The following is a 23899-nucleotide window of genomic DNA, read 5'->3' on the forward strand; positions in this document are numbered from 1 at the left end:
ACGCTGGGGAGGGGAAGAGCATCGAGCTCTCCTTTCTTCTGAACACGTGCAAGAAGCAGGAGACCAAGCGGAGGCCACAGAAAAGGAGAAATATTTAACCATACCTTAACTGTGCATGTACAAATTGCAGGATGGAGTCTAGTCCACTTGAAAAGGGCAATCAATACTGAGCTTACTGTTACTAAGAGCGAAACAATGGGGCAGGATTAACTAACAGGTCGGATAGAATCAGGCTCCTGCAAGCAGACCATGCAACACAACTGCTTTATGGATTATAGATTATGGATTAAATGCATATCCTAAGGATCAAAGACATTCAGTGTAACTTTTCTTAGATTCACTGTCTGAAAAGAGATTAAAATTCTAATGGAAATCTAGACTGAAGGAAATAAAACAAATATGGAGCCATTCATCAATATAATACTCTAAATTTCCATTGCATCAACCCCAATAACTTATCTTATTGCAAAGTTAAAGTATGAGTAGTTTCTTCTTCCAATATGTGACTACTGGGCAGAGCAAATGGCACAAATTGAGGAGTCTGATGAATGCAGCAAAAGCAAGTGCAGTGTCCAGGGAACTGGAATGGAAAGGACTGCTTGAAAGAATGATCCTTCAGTCATGGGCAGTTGTACCCATGTAACAAAAGAAAATCACATTCAGTGTCCTATTCTGCTCTATCCTGTTAGTTTAAGGTTGTACAGTCTTCCTAGCTTTACAGAAATCTTTATCAAATTCCTTTTTTTTTGCTATTATACCGAATGTTCTTTTATGGGACTAAGCAGAAGAAACTAGGGAAAGAGCCACTTATAGCCCAAAGGTGGAGCCGCTTCCTCCACATTTGAAACTATTGATTCAGATTACTGAGGAGCAGATCTCCAAAGTAATAACACAGCTAGGAAGCACGGGGGAAAAACCCTACAAACAAATTAGGGAGTCATCATACTCCTCCAGGCTCACTGGGGCTTAGCTTTGGGGAGGAAATTCTGCAGCCATGAATTGCTAACTTGATAGGAAGAGTGGCTCTAATCCTTTTCCTCCCATTCTATTGCCCAAAGCAGCACAGACTAAGATTTCTTTCCTGCAGGAGATTTTGTTCCTTACAAGACTCTATTAAGCCACTTAAAAACAGATGTCCTCATCATACAGTATCAGTGCCATTTCTAGTGCTTAAAGAACATCCCAGCTACACAAAGCAGACTTTGATTTGAGTGTGTATCTCAAAAACTATTGGCCACAGACAGTACTTTGGCCTGGCATCTAGGTTTTATCATCATTTAAATGAGAAATAAAGAGTTTTAATTTCCATAAAGATCCCTCTGCTTAGCTTATAAGGGACACACATTTAATGTATACACAAAAAAATGTATATTTGAAGAACCTTTGGTCTTGCCACAGTGGTAACAAGTGGCTGTAATATCACAAGGTCCTAAAACCCATGTAGAACTTTTACGTTAAGTTGAAATGGTAACAGTCACTCATCTGCTAGTTTCCTGTTGTATAAAATAGCCATAGTGCATCTGACTTCATGGAAAAGTGTCATGGTGTCAAACCAGTCTCACAGAAAATATATGCTACATTTACAGTGTTTTATGAAATTTCTGCATATACCAAGGACCAAAACAGACCTCAGCTCCTAGTAAAATGCCCTCTCCAATCATTTCTGCTTTCAAATAGACAGCACAGTCTGGTTTTGTTTTTTTTTTTAAACTATTTTTCTTTTTTTCTGACTGCTGGTGCAAGGGAAAGAAAAACACTTTAAGTACATGTCCTTTCATTGCTGAGGCTTTGTACGTGTGATCAATACCTTTACAGTGAACCAAAGAATTAAGAGACTAAAGTGGTCCCTCAAGTACATATTTCAACTAGACAAGGGAAAGGCTTTACAGTTGTACTTTGAAAAGTGATGAGTATCTTGGACCTCCTCCTTTTTGACTGAGATTCCTTGTAAGCCCGGTTAAAGAGATGTCCATTCCTCAGTTCCCCCAGCAAAGGACTGCTTCCAGAGATTATCCCCTCCTTGATACCAATGCAACTCACCCAGAAGGACTAAAAAATGTAACTCATCTTGCCAAATAAATCCAAACACCACAGAAGAACTTGAGTTTTGCTACTTGGAATCTGGACAGGCCTCGGGGCAAGGGGGGGGGGCGGGGGGGAGGGAGGGCAGAACAACTTAATCCGTTCTAATGCACGCACTTCAAACAAAAGTTAGTGTGTGGATCAAGCAGCATGGATCCACATAAATCCTGCCTTCCCCAAAACGGATGGGGGAATTAGGAGATGGGAAGAGTTGCCCTGAACAAACCTGTAGAAGTAGCAGCCATTACACTTCTGTTCAGAGCCCTTTGTATGATTCTCCTCTGCAAAAAACATCCAATTCATTTGGGGAAATTATTCAGATGTTAGTAAGGAAGAGGATTCAGATTATGTCCCATATTCACATAGAAGTCACCAGTTCTAGGTGCTACCAAATTAACAACATGCAAAGTTTTTGACACTAATGCCAACCTGCAAAGTTTAGATGGGCCAATGCACTGGAGACTGCAATGCACTGTAACTTCTAGTATCTTTTGTGGACTATGAGTCTTTCTGCCTAGATTTCAGCTCAATCCTAAGAAGTTTTCTAGTGTTCCAGTGCAATGACCAATACCTCATGTCTCTCTCTCCCTGACTTTTGAGTCTTCTTTCCTCATCCCCACTTCAAATACTTGTGTCTTTAACTCTAGTGCAGTTTAAACATCAATTTTCAGTCTCTTGATTATTCAATAGTCTACTGTACAATAGGATGACAGTGTCAATGCAGAAATTTGGTTTCCTGCAAGAAGGGCCAAGAGTCACAAAGTTTGTACACAAAGACACTTTAATGCAAATCAAATAGTACTATGTTTCATTCTAAGGTGCTCCACATCCTCAAATACTCAACATTGAGCTTCCCAGTTTTACCATTCCCTTGAGAAATTCACTTTTAGTCTAAACAACAGAATTTTAAAAAGACAGCTCTTTAATGCTTCTCTTTTTTACTTAATCAATACTGTATTTCAATACCAACTGTTAAATATTTATGAGCAACAGAAGCATATTCTGCAAATTTGTTGATCACTATATAGTACAACCTCAAAACTCTTATCCAAAACCCATGTATTCCAAAATTAGGTTTCCTCCCTCAACATGCAACATTTGAATAAAAAAGTCCTGACTTACTCCAAAAAATTCCCCTGTGCAGTTATATAAACTCAGATCTCTTGACACCCACTCTGGCTTATGAAGACACGGGTTTATATAAAGGACCTTCAAGAGAAAATGTAAAATGAATATTATTTTGCTGAAGTTTCCAGAAGATTCTAACGCTTCCATTACCATAGTAGTACACATATATGAAGACACTGTGTCCACTTTGCAATATAATACTTCTGAAGGACTATAATTGTTCTCTGAGCCAGGCTGTGGCATGTTATGCTGTGGCTATATCAGAAACTACTACGCAGCCATTCCATTTTATTTAAGCCTTCATAATTAGGAAAGAACCTGTGTTGAAATTATATTGGTTTTTAAAAAAACATAAATCTTACTTTCAATTAATAAAAAGTGCACATTCTGTAAGTGCAGATCCCATTTCACCATTTCTCCTGCTTGTTTGTCCCGCATTTCAGTTTCAATACCCAGTTTTTCATAACATGCTGCAAGGTTTGGACTGCAGAAGTAAAAGTTGTATTTGCCCTTAATCAAAACACTAGTTTAAAAGATGTTTTGATATCACCAACATATTTCAAGCAGTCTCAAGTATTTCAAAACCTCATTTAGCCATCCTACAGAACCAAAACTTCCATCACTTAATAGTGGCCTCTAAAAATAATCTGAAAACAATATACAAAATATTTCAAGAGAACAGAATAGCTATATAGTTGAAATCATCAACATAGACATTTTAAACATTAAAACAATCTTCCTACTTCTTATATGAGACTTCTGGACACAAAAAGATCGTGCATTTTCCATGGTTTTCTAGCCCCATATTTGTAAGAGGAGAGGCAGATTTTCAGATAGATTTCTTATTTAGATAACAGGAAAACAGATCATATTGCAAATGCTGTGCTGATGCTGCCTAGATTCTCTTGCTCACATCCACGGTAAGTACCAAACTTCTTGTCCTTGCTTCTGAGGTTTATGTTTATACTCAGTGTCATTGTTGATGACTGGTATATGTTAGCTAGTTTTAAAATAACTATCTTGGGAAGCTTGATAAAAACAGTACTGAGCTCTGATTTGCTGTGGATATACTGTTACAGTTCACACAAGAATGTGTCATTTTTGCTCACAGCCAGTGGAAAAATCTTTAACTCAACAGAAAGCACGGAATTGCATGACATTGTGGTAAGGAGTGTCACAATTTCTTCCAAAATTTAAATCTTTATGCCCAAACCCAGCAGGAACATGTCTTCAGCTAATCTTCCATCAATGCTTTTGGTTGAAATTCACAGCTAAATCCTGTATCCATCTCTGGAGAACATCTTGCAGAAAAGGTAAGATGAAGAGAGAGCAGGTAAATACAAAGGTGGGATATATGGCATGCAGTTTCTCTGTGCACGGTATGCATTTTAGGGGAGGGAAAGTCTCTGCAGCTGCATGCGAAATAGTTTAAAGATGGAGCAGAAGTTATTCTAGCAAACAGTCTCCTCCGTGCTTTACCTGCCCCAAGGGTTGGCTATTGCAACCTGTGAAATGACTCTGCCAAGTAGGGTCACAGCATTATTTCCAGTGTAACCAGATGAAGCTCCCCAGCTTGAAGCTGCAAAGGATTCTTCCTTACCTCGGCTACTTGATGCAAAAGATAACGGCATCAGGGAGCTGGCTGCGCAACAGGGAGTTGTGTTACCAACCTCTCTCCTCAGAGGAAAAGAAGAAAAAATGACTTCACATCAGACTATTACGGATACTAATACTTTTGTCAAAAGCAGCAACACACAGAGATTTTACAAAATACTGGCTAGACACTGTAGCACGCTGACTAAAAGAAATAATTTGAGTACAAGCTTAATAAGGCAGGGTGAAAAATCCACCACCTTACAGCTAATGACACTTTGAAAATGAGTCTGCTGTGTGTGATTTCACTGATGCCTGAGGGAGACAAAGCTCTTTCTGTTCATGTTTTTCATACTTTCAGTCAAACAGATTGCTGAATGATCATGTTTATTTTAATGGGTGAGGAAGCTATTATATAGAAGGTGTTTCCATATGTGGTATTTAATAAAGGCAATTCTTACTAATAAGAATAGGTTGTCTCCGCTCAGTTATCTGATGAAAAGCCCTCCTGTTGTGAGGAAAAGGCAGATCCTGTGGCTAGAAGAGACTCCTAGGGCTGCATACTTCAGCAGCTACTGCGAAGAACTGTAAGCAGATGAATCCCAGGTCTTCTCCAATTGAGTCCATATCTGTGACATTCACTAGGGTGCTCAGGGTACTAGGAGCACTTCATGTCATAATCTCTCCTTCGTATTCACCCTTTTCTTGCTGGTGAAGGACAGTGGACAAGACCTGGACCCATCACTCCAGAAAATCCTTCAAGCAAGTCCCTTCAGGAGGTCGAGGTGCTTTCTGTTTTGAAGCATGTGGGTCACTGTCTCAAGAGCTCAAAATGCTACATGGAGAGTATGGCTAGTTATAGGCTGAGATCACAGATGCTCTTTCAGGCTGAAACTGTAAATCGTATGGGAGGAAATAATTTTTGGAGAATCACCCAGAGGTATGAGACACCACTTATATCTTTGTCTTTCTAAGGACAGAGCTGAGTGCACGTCCGCAACTGGATGAAAACCTCACATCTATACAATACTGCTAGGGTTACCTACTAAAGAGACAGAAGTAAAAGGCTTGAAGCTCATCTCAGCTTACTATGACATGTTCAGTGTCTGACTACCTTTTAAAAAGCCATACGGAAACCAAATCTATTGAAGGACACAACTTGCCTCAGATAATCAACACATCCCTAGTAGGTTTACACAGCAATGCTAGACACTGGTTGCCTCTTGATTTCAAAGCAGGGCAGAGATTGTTCACCTGTAAGTACCTGAGTAGAAAAAAGACCTGCCCCTGTTGCCATTCCCACTTTCAGGGGGACTGACAGTTTCCTACAAGTAGTTTCAAAAGGCACATCATCTCTCCATGGTAAATATCCATGCAGCCTTACAATTACAAACTTCAAAAAGTATTCTGCAAGATACCTTTTTATCCAGACATATCAAAATGTAGAAATTATTTTGTGGAGAGACATTTCTAATAGGAAATACTCTACTTCTTCATGTTTTCCTGGGAATGGTGTTCTGCTGGTTTTCACTATTCAGAACAGGTTTCAAGAAATGCAAAAAATACCCAAAGAAATAAGTGGATGCTTGCAAATATATAGACAATGGGACCAGTTCCTACACATGCAACTAGTCCAGCTGGATGTTCACTGACACACATAACACTTTCCAGGATTTTAACCGAAGCTGATATGGCCAGCATTTTGAAAATTGGCTACTTATTACGGGCACTTCCTAATTCAGTCTAAGTTTCAGAACTGCTAAACTCCTTGTCCTCATTTCAGAGTCTGGATGCTCAGCAGTTCAGAAAATCAAATCCAAAGCGACTCAAGCCTATACTGAAAAATACGAACACCCAAAGTTTGCAGCTCTTTTTGAAAATGCAAGCTCCTCAAGGCTAAATCCCACTTTAAAGACACTGCAATAGTTTTGAAAGCATATTTTTGCATCAAGCCACTAGAAGGCATAGACAAATGTGGTGGGTGGACTCTACATCCATACTCCTTCAGTGTGGTCAGTGCAAACAGTCCCTCCCTGACCAGCTAACAGCGATGACTGGAAATGGAGGGAATAGCAGGACAACCCAGGATAGGCCTGCACAGTGAACCAGAAGTAGCCCTTGCAGAGATGAGGGAAAACAAGGGCTGCTGTTGGATCCTGCCCAGAACACAGAACCCAGCCACAATCTGTCTGTACAGTGTTTCTGTCTCGAAGATGCGGCAGGCCCTGTTGTATCTGCATTCACAATTAAACATGATTCTGACATGATTATGGTGCTGATGCTGTTATATCTTCAGTGCGTGATGGTTCCTGGCTCTGCTCGTGCCTGCCTACTGTTCACGAGAGACTTTGTCTTTGTAATGATCGGAGAACAAGGTGTTCTGGAAGCTCTTTTCAGCTGTGATCTGGTGAACTTCTTACGGATTTTTCTGTAAGGAGGGAAGGAGGAAAGGAGAGAAAGAAGAGAGAGACAACAGAAGAGATAAATCTCAGTCTTTAACAGAAGACTGCTCAAGAGCCAATAACAAACGTAACAAATACTCTTACCAGAGCAGGAAGGCTAGTTCATGGAAAAGAGACTTGCAGTCAACAAGAGTGAGCCCTGTCCATCAACTGATGATTCACAGTTGTCTCCAACTAGTAACTGATAATTGTTCAGTGAAAAGTGAGTTGGCGTTAGACAATATTTGGACATTAACATTTAATTATATGAAATCTTGGGGCAGAACGCTCAAATGGTGAATCCTTACATGTGATATCACTACAGGAATAAAGGACCACAGGAAAAAAAACCTCATTAACACCCAAGTGAATGTGTTACCTCTGTAAAAGTCATGGACTCAGAGCAACTGTTATTTGCTCCGTATCAATTCTGAAGATAACACATGACCCACATCTCTGGGCTTTTTGTACTAGTGTCTTTCAGGTGCAGTAAATTCACTTTAATTTTAGACTTTCAGATGATAAATCAAACATATTAACTACAGGCAAACATGTTTTTTATATTGTAATCTTCTATGTCCAAGGACAGTTAATTCTGAAGCAAAAAGCTTTGTTATGGTCCAACTGTTCTGTCTTTCTACTATTGTAAATCAATAACCACAATGCTAAGTGTATCTAGGGCACAGAGTATCAGCAAACACAGAAATGACACACACAGAGTATGTCAAGAACTTAGAACTTAGATGTTACTGGAAAATGACCTATTTTCTGAATTCACTCAAGTCAAGAATCCCAGTTTTCGTTTAGGTAGTTTTATAAATTACAGAGATTTTGAGCTTATGGAAAAGAATTAAAAGGAAACTGGGGCCTCTAACACTAAATGAGACCAGGCTTTCTAATACCAACTTTCCAAGCTGAAAATGTGACATGACTACAAACTACAAGGTGATGATGGGTCTACCTGCATCAAGGCTTTGAGATGGTAACTCAAGAAGTGATTTGTCCCTTTCATCTTAATGGGCTGTTAAATCTGAAACTGAAAAATGGTAGCATGTGACATTGAAAATACAGGATCAGCTTAAAATAAATTCTATTGAATACTAAAATGATAATTTGCATATTAAATTTCAAACAGGTATTTAGTTACTGGTTGACTATTTCCCAGGAATGTAAGCTTCCATTTGAGTAACTGGGCCACAGAAGAGAACATAATCAAAGACAAATCCAAAAGCCAAAAATCAGGAGAATATACTGTGCTCTTAGAGGTTAAAGTGAGCCTGAAAAACACATCTATTTTGGTTAATATATTTAAAACGTGGAGAGAAGTATTCATTTTAGTTGCCTGAAAGCAGGATGTCATCAGCATCTCATGGCCTGGAATATCAAATCAGGATTTAGCATCATTCAGTAATAAACACAGCAAAAGAAAAGAAAATGAATTGCCAGAAAGCAAAATTTAGGCTTTTCACACAACCCCACGGAGACACAGACTTACTGTTTGAGTACTTACTTTACATCGTCATCTTACATTAGGCCTAAAAAGATATTCAACTGATTGACAAGATTTTGCATACCTTCCAGAATGGTAAAATCATAAAAATGTAACATGAGACTGGTAGAAACACACATTTCTAAAATAGTAAACCAGCTAGGTTTTGTAAAGTCATGTGAATATACAATAGCTGCTACCCACGCTGATTATTAATGGGGATCATTCCAGCAAAAGCTTACAGAACTGGATCCCTTTTGATGAATTTGTTTGCAAAACTCTGTATTTATTTACAGGATGAATGTGGTCATTAATAATTTGAGAAGCCCATGGTTTACAAAAATGTTAGATAATTGTTTGCCCTTTTGAATTTTTAATACAGCTACTTCATAAACTGCCAAGAAGTTCCTACTAATGAAAGCAATTTGCAGCTGACACCAAACATAAGGACAGTAAAGTATTTGTGACTACAATTTGTGATTATTGTGTAAGGACAGTAAAGTCAAAAGATGCAGTTATTCTCATTAAATACTGGTTCAAAACTAGCATGAAAAAAGGCAGAACAAAAAAGGAGAAGTCATCAGCATTACATCAAGTAAACCACAAAAAGAATCAACTCTTCGCTTAGTATAAATGAAAGTAGCTCTACATAGATTGTCAGAAGAACTAATCTGGTATGCATTCTAAAAAGACAAACCAGCACTTCTACTTAAACAGGATTGTGCAAATGCTTCCAGAAATTAGCTTTCTGGGATATAGCCTTTCAGAAATAAGATTGGAAGAATAGAAATTTCCACTGACTTCATTAGATGTAATATTTAAACAACCATTTCACTAAAAGCCAAAACTATTCTTTTTACTGAAAAAAATATAGAGGGTGGAGGGAACTGATTCTTTATGCTGAAGAATTTAGCATCTAAATACGATCAAGCTTTTTGAGAGGCACAGGTTTTACAATGCTTCAGAGGTATTTTTAACACTTAATCATGAAGGTTTTAATAGTAGCTTATGAAAGGCAGGAAATTCAAAGATAAGATTTCCGTTGCCCTTTCACTCAGAGCACTTCTCCTCCCTCCCCCAATGATAGAATGAATTAAGGGCAGAGTCACCTTTAATGTTCAATTTCCTGTCCCTTTTTCAGTTAATACCAGCCATATGTTTTAATTACATACAGCTTTTATTTGGTGATCACAAGTAAATGGCTTTAATATCTGTAGTGTTGATAACATCCTTTGCAGTTGTATGAAAGAGTAATTGCCATTTTCCCCTGCTTTTTCCTTTGACTTTTGTACTAGAGCTTGAAGTATGATGCGTTACAGATTTCATTTGAAATGTGAATTAAGAAGTATTTGAAAGCCTTTGCATTGTATTTCTAGTCCTCTTGAGACCAAAGGTATGAGAATGAATCAAACTTTTAATAGGTGATTGGTATATAAAGCCCACTGTGCTCATTTTTATGTCAAGTGTGATGCACTGCTGCTAGTGTCAGAATAAGACAAATTCTTTATGTCTGCATGATACTTCAATTAGTTACTGCAGATAAAGGTACATAAGACCTCTGGCACCTATTCAGGGAAATATGGAAATGTACATAAGTACCACACACTATTGAGACCTATTTTCTCTGCAAGTTTCATATACAGACTGGAACCTACTGGGTAGAAATAACAGTTAGGCTGTATAGGGCATTTATGCCATGCTTAAATTTAATCAGGCAAACCATTTCAATGAACCAACCCCCCTCCCAAGATCTAAGTGAATTCCATGTAACTAACCATCTGGTCAAGTTAAGCACGATCCTATATAATTCTGTTTTGTCCAGGTTTCTCAGGAATAGGATAGCTGGTAACAAAATTTCTCATTTGTAAAAGCTGACTCAAAGATCCCTACTCTAATTATGCCATGCATTAAACCAGCAGCAATTTTTAAACTTCAATAAAATAAAGAAAGGTGACCTTCAGTTGATGTTAGTCAAGAATGTGTTGTTCAAGCCTTTTCTAATAGGAGTTAAAGGCATTACTTGCTTTAGCTCTGTTGGTATCAGGCATCTCTGTCTGCTAGTGTTTCTATATACAAACTGTTGTGCATCAGTCTTGCCTCCTCTGCATGAGACTCACAGTTATGATGACTAGAGTGACTTTGGTCTATTCAGCTATACCAACATTACTTAAGAAGTAATACTAAATAAATTCACGTTATGGCAGAAGTTTTTTACTGTGAGAGAAATTAATTGCATGTAAAGGCCTGCTGAAATTTTAGCAGATGACAGACCTTCTTTTGAAAGGGAATGGAAAGAAACATTTTCCGATGAAGGGGAATTGCCCCCAGCACACATACACACACACACTTGTGAGATGTCCATAATTCTTTTTAAATACCAAGGTCCAGAAGTGCTTTTGATGCTGTTTCCACTAAAAATATATTAAGGACCTAATACAAACCTGGCTACAGAGCTTTAAGCTGAAGGGCATAGTATTTTCATGCTCTACCTAAATTAGTTTGATATTTTTGCCCAAGTTTTTCTTAGACTGATGCCATTTGAGCAACATCATTATATACAAAGACCTAATGCTGTGGAAATGTATTATTATCCAATCGTTGCTGGTAGCACAAGAAATATGCACAGGTTGGCAGCAGACATAAGGGAACTGATTCCCTGGACAATCATAGCTGAAATTCCACCTAATCTCTAGATTGGGGTGAAGTATTCTGGTATGACTTGCCAACTGTAAACAGCGACTTAAATGTGCCAGGCACACAAAATACTGCCAACCCTGGAAGGAGGTGGAGTTCTAGACATAAACTACAGCAAGGCAGGATTTTGCATTCTGGTACAAGTTTTATGGGAAACCTGCAATCAGTCTAACCATCAAGACATTCAGAGAGAAAAGCTAAACTAAAAAAATGAAAAAGTGTTCCAGACAAAGATTTGTGAAGTTGCTGCTGCTCCAGGGCCATGTAAATTCTGTGCAATGTAGATTTTCAGTGCAAGCTCAAGGCCAGTTAGCAAAATCAACTATTTAAAAAATAACCATCATTCCTTGGGGGTTCTTAGACCCAATTATTACTCATTTCTCTGAGGGCTTCTTGTATCTAGAGGAACACCGTAACTATTCAGTGGATTAAATTACAAGAGGAGGCACTATCTTGGGAGGCTAATAGGCTTTCTATTAATTTCAACAGGCTTTTAAACAAAGTGAAAGGCCAAAATGTGTGCAATGCTGTCTGCTCAAAGAGAATTTAACTAGGATGAAGCTGTAGGCACAGAACTTTAGAAACCTGACAGGTTACAGAGAGACTGAATGACTCACAGCACTTCGTACATTTCTGCCTGTATGGAAATGAGAAGTATTTTATTTAACTATTTGGCTTGGTGGTTTAGACATCATCTTTCTTTTTTTTTTTTTTCCTCAGCACTTTGAGGCTAAAGCTTACGCATATTCCATTAAACTTTTAATCTAACCTCAAAATGACAAAAATTAGGAGAAATATATTTGGAAGGCAGAAGTGGGTTGACACTGATACACCTTTTAAAAATAAGCTCCTTTGTGAAATGTTCATTTATAAAACAAATCAGAAGTGTTTTAATAAGCATCGAGCGACTGGAAAGCAGTTGCCATAAGCCACTTAGTTACATTATAAAACTCATAAAGATGGCAGATAGAGTGGTACAACCTTTATAAGATTAAAGAGGTACTGCTGTAGACATGCCAACATCATTTAAAAGTTTTAAGAGGTGGTCTTATTTTTCTCCTCCTAGCAAGTAAACGTTTTCCTTTGCTGGTGTTTATCTTCCGATTTGGTATCAATATTTACAAAGCAAAACTGTTCTCTATCAACAACGATTTATGGACACACCAGTTACAAATTACTGTGTCAGATCTTCCTGAGCAGCTTAATAGAGCACTTTCAAGCACTGCACCACTTTGAGGGCTTCTCTGATGTTTTGTATTTCAGAGCAACAGCTTATAGCTACTATGTATATACATAAAGCAATAAATAATGGCTTTTGAGCTTCGTCTTTACTGGGAGGAAAAATCCAGGTCAAGTGTTACAAGCACAGACTGCTATGACTGCGTCATGCCTGCCTGACCTGTTGCATGGCACAAGCCACCTCTCTGTCTCCTTCTACCTGCTGCTGATTTAAAATCTACTCAGATCAAAACCTCCTCAGAGCAGAAGTCATCACTTTGTGTGCATTTTTAGAGTGCCTAGAACAACAGGAACCTTACCCACTATTGAAATGATGTTTTACTGCAAACAACTGCCATGGCTTTTTGGAAAAATCACCTCGTTCAACAGATTATTCCATGCTTTCATTTCCCCTGAAAACAGCATATTTCATTAATATTTTGAAGTCGTTTAGGATGCTAGGAGAGAAGAAATTAAAGAAGTGCAAAGTCTTATTCTCAGCATTACTATTCGTTTTTCAGCCGAATGCTGGAACTGAGAAAAACTTTTAACCCCTAAGAAACATTATAAAAGGGTGCTGTCATACGGCAGTCATGAGATGATGACTAAATCTAAATCTTAACAATCAGCAATGGAATTATCCTCCCAGTTCATCTGCGAGCTCGGTACTTACCACCAAGAGACTAAAGTTACCTACTGCAGCTGGCTAGGACAAAAACGATCACACACCAGTTTCAGCGGAACGCTGACTTCTCGCAGAAGCCAGCAGCACGGAGGCCCTACCAGACTGGTTTGTGGTAGGCACAGTTTAAAGAAAACCCTTGACCTAGGCGGTAGGAATGACGGACACCACAGAGCTCAACATGGATGAAGTAGCTCAGGACTTGCCCCACGTCTTGGGTGGAGCTTTGTGAACTCTGCAGGGACGACGTCTCACATCGCACGGCACGCGGCAGGGACTACGGCATGCACAGGGCCACGTTCCTCAGTTTTCCCCTCAAAGAAGGGAGAAAGGCCTGTCCTTGGATTCATGGCGTTTCACCACAGCGTCCAGCTTCGTAGAGTGGATTAGAACCAGTAAATCCTAGCAAAGGTAGCTGGACGGAATGGGTAAAAAGGAAATTATTCATACCCCTTAAAACAAAACAATGGCCCAGGCTTCAACAGACTTGTAACCCGAGCTATGGGACAGCTGCTCTGCACCTTATCCGAAATTCGTTACCCTCCTCTTAGCTACCATCTACTTCAGAGGTTGTAAGGCATGAAGCCTGCTCCATTAAAGGAAGAGTTGCTTAACCTCTCCTCCTCCCCATGAACGCACACCCAAGATCACTGCAGATTTGTCAATACATAGGCAGCACCCTGGGAATCCAAGGAGCCAGAAAGCCTTCTACAGCTTAGAGGCACAAACGGCAGAAGATCTCAAAGCAACTCCTTTATTCTTCCCAGCTATATCAGCAGGGTGTGGGTGAATTCCTACGTGACTTTGTACTCTGCCAATAGGAATTTTCATCGCATCTAGTCATTCTGCAGAAGGATGGCCACTCTGTATATGGATTAAACATCACCCGCTATTAGATGAAAATATTACTCGCATGGCAGCATATATTTTTTCCTGAGACAGGCAAGAAATTGGAGAAAAGATGTATCAGAGCTGGCTAAGAGTGGAACACAATGTTGCTTTGAACTACTACCTAAACATCTTGCATATTAATTCACAATTCTAGCACTATCCCAGACTTTAAGATGATGAAAATATTCAGAATATACAACTTCTGTTTCTGGCCTTGGGCTACAAGCATTAAGCGCCATTCCCCCAACAACATTAAATACTATATTGACACAATATTTTTGAAAATTTTCAACTAAATATATTTATTTAAGTGCAAGCTAAGAGAAAACTTTCTATTATATGCTCAATTTTCTTTTTTTTGGCAGGGGGAGATCATTTACTTTTGTTGCTGTTTCCAACTTTGACACACTTTAAACACCCCATCTTAACTACTTCAGTATTTTATTTATTAGGAGAACTGTTTCAACGCAAAACTTTTTGTATGGCTTTTTATTACTGTTTTTGTTTCTTTCTTTCTTTCCTTACCTTGTTTGATTACTTCAGAGTAGGTTTCATCTGAAGTTTTTTGCCTGGACACTGTGTTTATAGTATTATAGCTTATAATAGTACCTGAGGCTCAAAAAATTGACAATATTTTTCCTCTTTATCAATTATGCATATCCTTTTCGTGGAATATTATACGTACCAATAGAGTATATTTGAAGGAGCTTCTTGGCATTCTGGCTACTTGCTATTAAGCAAGGACTGAAAATCAAAATTAATCAGTCTTACCAGAAATAGTCAGAGAGCAAAAGTTCCCTCATGAAACCATCCCCTGGGGCTCTGCTCCACACCATCAATCTCCTGCATAATCAGCAGTGACTACACACAGAAGCTCTGATGCAGAATATGGATTAGAGATCTGTGCTGTGGCATCAACAGAGGAAAGCTTTGCCACAGAATGATTTTATGCTAATTTCTAAGGTCAGCTTCATTTCAAAGACTGTATCTTTTTTTTTTTTTAATTTTAATATTCATGTTACCAAAGGTCTATTCGAGTTCATTTTCTGCCATTCATCCTGCTCTCCACTCTTACGGCCAGCACTTTTCATGTCAGTATCTCACAGTGCTTGCTGGACTGCTTAATTAAAAACTGCAAGCATCCTTAAGAGTAGGTATACATCAATATTATTCAAGTTTACAGACAAAAAGGTGGAGCTACTCAGAGGTTAAATGGCTTGTCTGGTGTCTCACATGAAGTAATAGAGGAAATGGGGGAATTTTAAAGTTCGGGTCTGTGCTTTTTCCACTAGAACAACACTTCTATTGTATACTGTCAGGTAAATGTTTTAGCCTCTATCCATAGCACAAGTAAGAAAAACAGCCAGCCATGGTTCCTTAAATGTTTGACAAGAACCGATAGTTATCTCTGTGATTGGCTTGCAGAGTAACAGCCATTATGTTCTCCTTGGCGTTTTACATTTAAAATGCCTATGTGGTTACTTATGCAAGCTTTTTCACAAGAGACCAACTAACATTTGTTTTTCCACAGCCTTACTTACTTTAATGCCAGAGGGTCATGCATTTAAAAGATCTTAATGAGTTTAAAAAAAAAAATCTGAGGAAAATAGTAAGAATAAATTATTAAATACATACACTGAAATACAGACTAGCTCAGAATTAAGTCCTCTATCTGTAATTTGAAATAAAGAATCTGATACAGGACAACTTATAAATGAAAGTTAGTGGGCAGTTCTGTGTGAATTTTAAGAGTGTGAGGATCTCTGTCATTTTTAATATATTCACCACAGTAGAGTTTTATCACTTTCTTTCCTATTTAACAACAGCGTGTTCACCACAGGACTTACCTAGTTTCTATATCTACATGCACATTATTGCTGTGTATTCCTCTGCCTTCAGATGAAGTAATTTTTAACTCTGTGTCCAGCTTCTACTAATTACTGTTGCTCACGTGGCACAGAAATTGTAAAAAGGGAAAAAAAATCTCTTAAGACTGATACTGTGCAGTGTTTGAGGATTACAATCATCAATAGCTAAGATTTAATGTGATAAACCTCTGTGGTTTAGGCACAGGAATGGTGAGAATGGACTAATTTTAGTCCTAAACTAGTGTTACTCTAGCCTTGCTATAGATAACAATTGTATAATTAATATTGTCTTTATCTTTTCTTTGATACTTAAATACGCAGAAGCCTATGCTGGTCTGACGAGTTAGCATTTTTGTTGTTGTTCTTGTTATTTTGTATGTTTCCCAAGGCTTCGTAAAAGAAATTGGCTTCCCATACAAAGATGTTTCTTTATAGAAGAATTTCTTCTTGCTCAAAACCAAATTGGTTTTAACTCCCACAATAGGAGACAACCAAATATTACAAGATGACACATTCACACTGGGTATGTGGATTTAGGAAAAAGCTGAGCAGCAAGCTAACGAAACGCTAAGCCCTAAGACCTTCAGTTAAAACATCCTGTAAAGAGGATTGGGTTCAGCTACATCAAATCCTCTGCACAAACACAAAAGACAGCTTCTGAAGGAAAACCTTTTGAAATGGCCAACCGTACTGCAGGAAGTTCAAGATTTGTGAAGAACTGTAAGAAAACAGGTTAAAAGAATTGCATGACATCCCAATTTAACATCTGACATATAAGGTGTATTACCGACTACGTGATGTACTCTAGCTGACAGACCGCACTCAGTGGGAGTCAGGCATGCATTTAAGAGCTTTGCTGAATTGGGTCTGGAAGGTCTAACAAAGTGAATGAGGTTTCTGGAAAAGTTAAGTACTTATACCGGCGCTTCTCCACCATCATCTGTGTTTAAGACAATCTTTAATGCATTTATTATCATCCCTGTTGTTTCATTTAAGTTCTTTTGGTCCATCCCCCCCTCAAGCTTCCCAAGGCAGTAAAATTTTGCAAAAAGTCTCATTTCAGAAATAATATTTCCCTTCCCAAATATAAAATGCTCTAGCTACTTCTGGAGCTACTGTCTGGATGTGAAATGACTTTTGTCAAAGAGTGAAGCGAAGATTGCAAGTGGCTGAGTGACAACTCTAAATGTGTCACTGCTCTTTAGCTGCGTCACATCCATTAACTATATTCAAGCTCCTACCTAAGATGCAATTGCAAAATATACTTTGGTATTTAAGCCACCATAGAGAGGCAGCATATTTGAATTTCTGCTTACATCAGGGCAGGATCAGACAAGATCATTTTACAAGATCCAACAGCGTGACTCTTCAGGCAGCAGTAACTAGGTCATTTACAACCATCTGTTCTTAGCCTCAGTCTCCTTGCGGTCATCACCTAAGCTGTGCACTAATTAATTTTCACCTGCTCATCAGTGGAGACACCTCTGAAACTAACAAATCACCCAGTTTCAGTCAACAGCTTCTGGACTCCTGTGGGTGGCATTACCGTGAGATTTTATTACCGAGATAGGTAAAGAGTTCTCTCTGAAAGAAGATTCCCTGTAAGGCTTCTGACCTGCTCCATGTACAACAGCCCTGTGAAAGAAAAAAAAGTACCCTTCATCTGATTCTTCAGGCAAAGAAGAGAGGGTACATTGACAATTGCCTCCAAATCTTCAACAGAGTATTTGGCACCTTGTTAATTTTGATAGGAGGAGCGAGGCGTCGAAATGCTTGGAGACACAGACTTAAAAGACCTGCTTGAGGTCTCATGGGAAGCCTGTGAGGGAGCAGGGGACTGAATCATGTTCTCCCAAGTCCTAGGTAAGCACTCCAACCACTGCAAGATCTTTCCCTTACCATGTAGCTTTAAATAGGGCGACCAGCTTACTACAATGTCACTGAAACTTCATCTTAAACTGTGAGATTAATACATAGCTCCAAACCAGAATGGTTGTGTTTAATTTGTTCTGAAGACTGATGAAGCAAAACTCTTAATACCAGATGCTCTTCAAACCTATCAGCTCTAACTAATTGCACAACTGAACTTTGGGTTTTGTAATGTACACGTTTTCAATGTATATATTTATTATTCCTTTTATAAGTTTCAAAAATATTCACATTCTTCAAATTAGTTGATTTTAGCTTCATGGAATGATCCTGCTTTTAAAAACAAACTTTTGCATTATCACAGTAGTGTTACTTGGACTTAGTAGGTACTGTAAAAGGAGCCAGAGGAAAAACTCATGTAGATAAATAGTGAAAGAAAGTATCTGTGGACCCATGAAAGCTGCTCAATGAGAAACAAACGGCAAGGATTATGATCTAGTTTCCATACCACTGGTTGGGATTCTGTATCGCAGTACCTCAGCTAGAGCTCAGAGAAGTATCATTTATGAGGCGTGAACAGTGTGCAGCATTCAGGAATAGTCCACACTAAGTAAGGTCAAGATAACAGCTCACAGAAACTATTATTCCCTCTCATGAGTATGTAACAACTTTGAACAGTAGCTAGCCAAGTAGGACTGCTCCTAAACTGTAGCAAGGACAGTTCCTCCCCAAATTCCCCATATGCAGTATTGTCACAGTGGCTGGATACGGTTGTCAGCTCACCTGTACTCAGCTGCAGTCAATCAGTAAGATATTTGCAATCCAGTCAGTGAGGACTAGACATAATTCGAAGGGATATATTCTGGAATCCCTGCTTTTCAAGATGTATGACAACTATACAATACAGCAGAAGTAAAGGAACCAGAAAATTACATCCTTAGAGGCTGATCTTTTGGTTAGAGGGTAGTGGCTGGTGCATCACATTCTCAGGCTTGCAGGTGACTCTCCAAGGGTGCAGCCAGGCATCTTCGTGCAGTCGGTTACAGGGTCGGGGTTTAATGGCCACAGTTCCATGCAGGTAAGAAATGAAACTGCGCCATGCCCTCGATCCAAGTATGGTGAAGTTCAAAACCAGGATCCCAATTCAAATCAAATTGCCTCATCTTTATGAAAAGCAGAGTGTATATTAAAAATACTTTTTTTGGTGCACAAATTTGTTTGTACAGTTGGGGACGACTGAAAGAGTGAACATGCCTGTGAACATTCCTGTGATAGGAACAGCACATGTGAAGAGGAAGAAGGAGCAGAGCAGATAGCGCTGGAGCTCTGACTTTGATCTAGACCCGCACCTGTGCGCTGTGTATCAGACCCAGGCACTGGAGACTTACTCCTTCACTTCTCCCTTTTCTCCCACCAATGTGCTACAAGGGGTAACACAAACACTGTGCCTGACCTTGTCTAAGCACTGATTAAAACACATGTGGGAGGGAGAAGGGTCAAGGGCAGCTCATTCGCAACTCTTAATACTGGGTTTGGTTCACCCAAGTTTTAAAGGTACAGGTTAGGGTTTCCACCGATAAAGCTACAATGCAGAGAGTGCTAGCGGTATTATATGCAGGCGCACGAAGGGCTGTGAGCGCTTGCATGACTCTCCCCCACTTCTGCAAGAGAACCAGACCACTGATGGCAAGGCAAGACTCAACATTTTGCTGAAGTTGGTTGTCAGCCTCACATTCTCTTCTTTCTCAACATGCAACTTTGGGTTTTAAGCTTTTTGTGTGCGCTATGAGACATGCATAAATAAAAATGAGTGGCATCAGGTAATTATCACAGCGATTGTGATATCCTTATGTAGTACCTCAACAAATCAAGGCAAGCTTTTCCTTCTGGAGACAGAACATGAAGTGAAGAATATGAAAATTGCCTATAAAATGCTGCCATAGGGATGCCTCTCAAATCATTTTATCAGCTAAAAGGAAGCAATGTCTGCTGGTAACAGCTCAAGATCATGTTCTAATTTTAGCAGTTGCAGTTAACTCATTCCCAATGGAGTTGCACTTACCGTGAGAAGGTTTCTAACTGCTTCAGCACTGAAAGGAAACAAGCATCGAGTCATTCAACTGCAGTTCTATATGCAAATATGCTTTTTGGCCCATGAAAGGAAAGCATATGGAATCTGCTGCTATAACCCATTCAGCCAAACATTTCTACACATTTCTTATAAAGCAAATGCTGAAAAAAAAAAATAATTTTTCATTTTCCACTCAGTGTTTTAGTTGTCCCTATACAAGTATGGTCATTAGCATGCACATGCGTTCTGTTAAAGACAGAGCATGTGTATAGGAACTGTATGCACACTGCATACCTAGAATTGGTAAGAAAAGTTTTAATCAATAGGTACATTTCTCTTGACATCCAACAGCTATATTACTCATTTTATTCACAGATTATGATTATGTCTTATATAACTCAACAGATATTAAGCTGATATATTACACTTTTTATTAAACTTCTGGAGACTATAATATGAACTGTCCCACTTTTAAAATTATTATTTAACTCCCAGAATGGTGATTCAGTATAAAGAATTTAATTTCTGCATTAACCTCTAACAGGGCCTACAACAGAATCCACATCACAGCTAGTCAACAAAAGGGGAATGAAACCCCAAAAGCTTCTTTATAGTGAAGGTGATTTAGCCCAATGTCCTGAATAAAATTCTTTTATAGGTATGAGACTTTTAGCTGATCCTAAAGCATGCACTTAGTGTTAGGAAATAAGGAAACCCCCTTGGTGAGCAGTGATAAATGTAATCCCCTTTAAAGAGTGATTTTTCAATGAACTGTGTAAACAGATTTGCACTTTAGAATAAAATTTTGAGCAAGTTATTTTGCAGTAGGGAATGATAATTCCTTTTTCATTCAAAAAGGGTAAGAATAAATTAAAATACAAAAATGTTAAATCCAGCAAAGGTCAACATAAAATTATGATGTAATGTCAAGGTTAAGTGTTCTTGAACTGTCTCCTGGTTTTCTGCTTAGATTAATCCCTGCTGTGAGCCTGTGACTGAACAGAGGTGTGGAAATCCCAGGTGAGCTGGACTCCCACAGGCATCAGGAAGGTTTCTGAATGGAGAGTGCAGCTTGTCACTGCAGATGAAATAGCAAAACTGGGGACCTCTATATTTTTTGGCAAAATTCACTGAGCATGCTCATGGTTATTCAAGAAGGGGATTTACATGTGGATATATATATAGATATAGATCAATCAAAAAATTCATATGGGTGATTCATTCATGGCACTAATATGTAGGCAGATGCAAACTCGCTCTGTCCCTTCCCCAAACTGGCCAGTGGCTGTAACGACTGGGACTCAGCACCATGCTAATGTCCAACCCAGCTTTGCAGGGGCCTCTGGGCTTGGAGAGAGGGGAATACAAATGGGAATTATGCTGGCATTTTCCCCCAGATGTGCAGATACTGATACACTACAGGGGACAAAACTGCATTCAAATAGCTACAACTTAAAAAAAAAAAAAAAAAAAAAAAAGCTGAAATTTATGAGAATGCACATTACAACTCATAAAAAGTACATTCCTGTTCTACTCTGAAGAGCAGATCAGCACCTAAAATATGCTGAACTTCAGAGGTAAACTCCAGTCTTCTTGTTTCAGTGATACATATGCTCACACTAAATTTTAAGTGTACCTGCAGGTACTGTTGAACTGTGGCCTGAGTGAGGAGTAAAGGGCACCACCCTAAAATTCTAGGGTAACTCTAAGGTTTTACCTTGGAAGGCTTAGATGATATATGATTTCCACAATTATTTTCATTGCTCTGAATATTCAGCTCCCTACTCATCCATTGCTACAAGTATCTTGAATCTGTGAGCAATTAGATATACAATAGTTAACTTTACAGAAATATGATTGCTTCTTAAATTCAGAGGGGGGAGGAGGATGATAGCAATTTCTTATTTTAAAATATCTTCTAAAATGGAGCTATAGGCATAAATACACATATTCACCTTACCTATTGATGGATAATAAAATTCAGAATGCTCATGTGCATCTTTGGCTTGGTTAGCATGAAGTAGACTAGCACCTCATTTAGTTTAGCAGCAATAATATTACATTTTTTTCTCACATAATATCAACTGATTACTGTAGTATAATTTTGTTAGCTAAATGTCTGAGAAAATTCACCCGCTAGACTCTCTACGTGATGTTTTATAGAAATATGCATCTTAAACCTTAATTTACTGCACACAAAAAAAAAATGTTTTAGGATGGACAAATGAAAATTGTTATGGACTGTTGCAAACAAAACAATCTACTGAAAAATATTTTCCCTTTTGCTGTAATTAGCATGTGTGTGTCTTACATGTATTTTTAATGAATAAATACACCCGGTAAAACAGACCAGATCCTGATGCAGCATGGAAGAAGTGCCCTAAAGAAGGAGTTGTTACCTTGATTCAAATGGGGTAATTGTTTCTGAACTGAATGTTCAGAATATATTTAAACACCTATATGGCTGCAAACTGGCAACTGATTTTTTTATTTTAATTGTTTTTCATTCTATGGCAGGACCGGATAAGTTGTGTGCTGCTTTTTCACAAATGTCTCCTCCCTAGATCTCTCTTCCCATTGCAATTATATTGCATTCAACTCCATCACAGCTGTGCTCAGCTACATGAACTCCTATCACCGGGCAGGCTGGCTGTCAGGGACCAGTGTGTATTCCCTCTTCCTCCTTCTTCCCCCAAAGAGCAGAGCATTTAACTGTCATCTTGGGCATCAGTGCATTCCTAGCAGCAGAACCAGGCAATGCTTTCCACTTCAAGCTGTAAAGGTCAGAGGCAAGTGAGAGCCAAGAGGAGAACAAGCTACACCGTCCCTTCTAAATAATCTTGGAGTAAAGGTAGAGAGAATCAAAGGAAAAAGTTAGAAAGGAGAAAGCATGCCTGATGTAGGGAAGGAATCAATGGGAATGGGATGGGGAAAAAGACGAAAGAAAGACAGAAAGAAAGACAGAAAGACAGACAGACAGAAAGACAGACAGACAGAAAGACAGACAGACAGAAAGACAGACAGACAGAAAGACAGACAGACAGAAAGACAGACAGACAGAAAGACAGACAGAAAGAAAGACAGAAAGACAGAAAAAGAAAAGCCCTGTGAGAGAGAAGGAACAGATCTCATGTGAAACGGAGTTTCAAACGATAAAAAGTTGCTGTCTCCTACTAGTTATAGTTTTGAAGATTAATGTGAGCGAGGCACTAACACTCCTTGTGTGTTGCTATCACAGAAGGAAGGTGCACGCAGTATGTACCGGCATCGGACCTGCAGGGTTAGCTCTTGTCCGACTGGGAACGGCTGTACTGGGGGGACCCAAGCCACGCTGGTCGCTGAGCATTCCCTGCTGTGCTTCCTCAGCACTGGCCAGAGTGACGCAGCACGACGACGTTTTCAGGCACCTCCTTGTTTGAGGGAGTACCGATGAGGTCTAACTGCCCTATGTTCCCCACACCAGGAGATTTCAAACATTACTCTTTAAACTTTTAATGATTTGGAGAAGAGCACCGGGCACAGAGTCCGGAGGACTAAGCCCCTTGTTCACCCACCACCATGGGTGCAGAGGGGGAGACAGTGCAAGTTCTGCCTTGCTGCCTGGCCCGGGTATGGTCTCTGCAGCCAGGGGAGAGGGGTGGGGGAGTTCCTAGGATGGGAACAGGCAGGGCTATCGCGGATGAGTGATTTGCAAAGGCAGGACTCATCTCACCGTACTTTGATCACCTCCAATTTCAACATCTAGTCTAGGCCAGTTCTCTAGGGTACCTCTGAGATCAGTGGGGAGACACAAATGCTGCCAGTGTAGGACTCATCTCATCCTTTCACAGGCACTTCTCTATGATAATTGAAAAAAAAGAAATCTGAAAATTC

The 23899-nt window shown here is 39.1% G+C and overlaps 1 protein-coding gene across 3 annotated transcripts in view; it reads right to left on the reverse strand.

Annotated features, from left to right (window-relative positions):
• MTA3 (metastasis associated 1 family member 3) overlaps positions 1 to 23899 on the reverse strand; it is a 230276-nt gene that overhangs the window by 84589 nt on the left and 121788 nt on the right. The window contains exons 19-20 of one of the 3 annotated variants that reach the window (XM_049833912.1): positions 20018 to 20045; positions 7169 to 7231 (exon numbers count right to left, since the gene is read on the reverse strand). The exons of 1 other annotated variant lie outside the window; for it this stretch is intronic. In XM_049833912.1, coding sequence (XP_049689869.1) covers positions 7220 to 7231; positions 20018 to 20045 — 40 coding nt within the window. In that variant the 3' untranslated portion in view covers positions 7169 to 7219. Of the gene's footprint in view, positions 1 to 4238; positions 7232 to 20017; positions 20046 to 23899 lie in introns of those variants that run through there. One more of the 3 variants, XM_049833911.1, reaches the window with a different exon arrangement.

This window comes from Accipiter gentilis, chromosome 30 (genome assembly GCF_929443795.1).
Source record: "Accipiter gentilis chromosome 30, bAccGen1.1, whole genome shotgun sequence".
In the NCBI taxonomy this organism is placed as follows: domain Eukaryota; kingdom Metazoa; phylum Chordata; class Aves; order Accipitriformes; family Accipitridae; genus Astur; species Astur gentilis.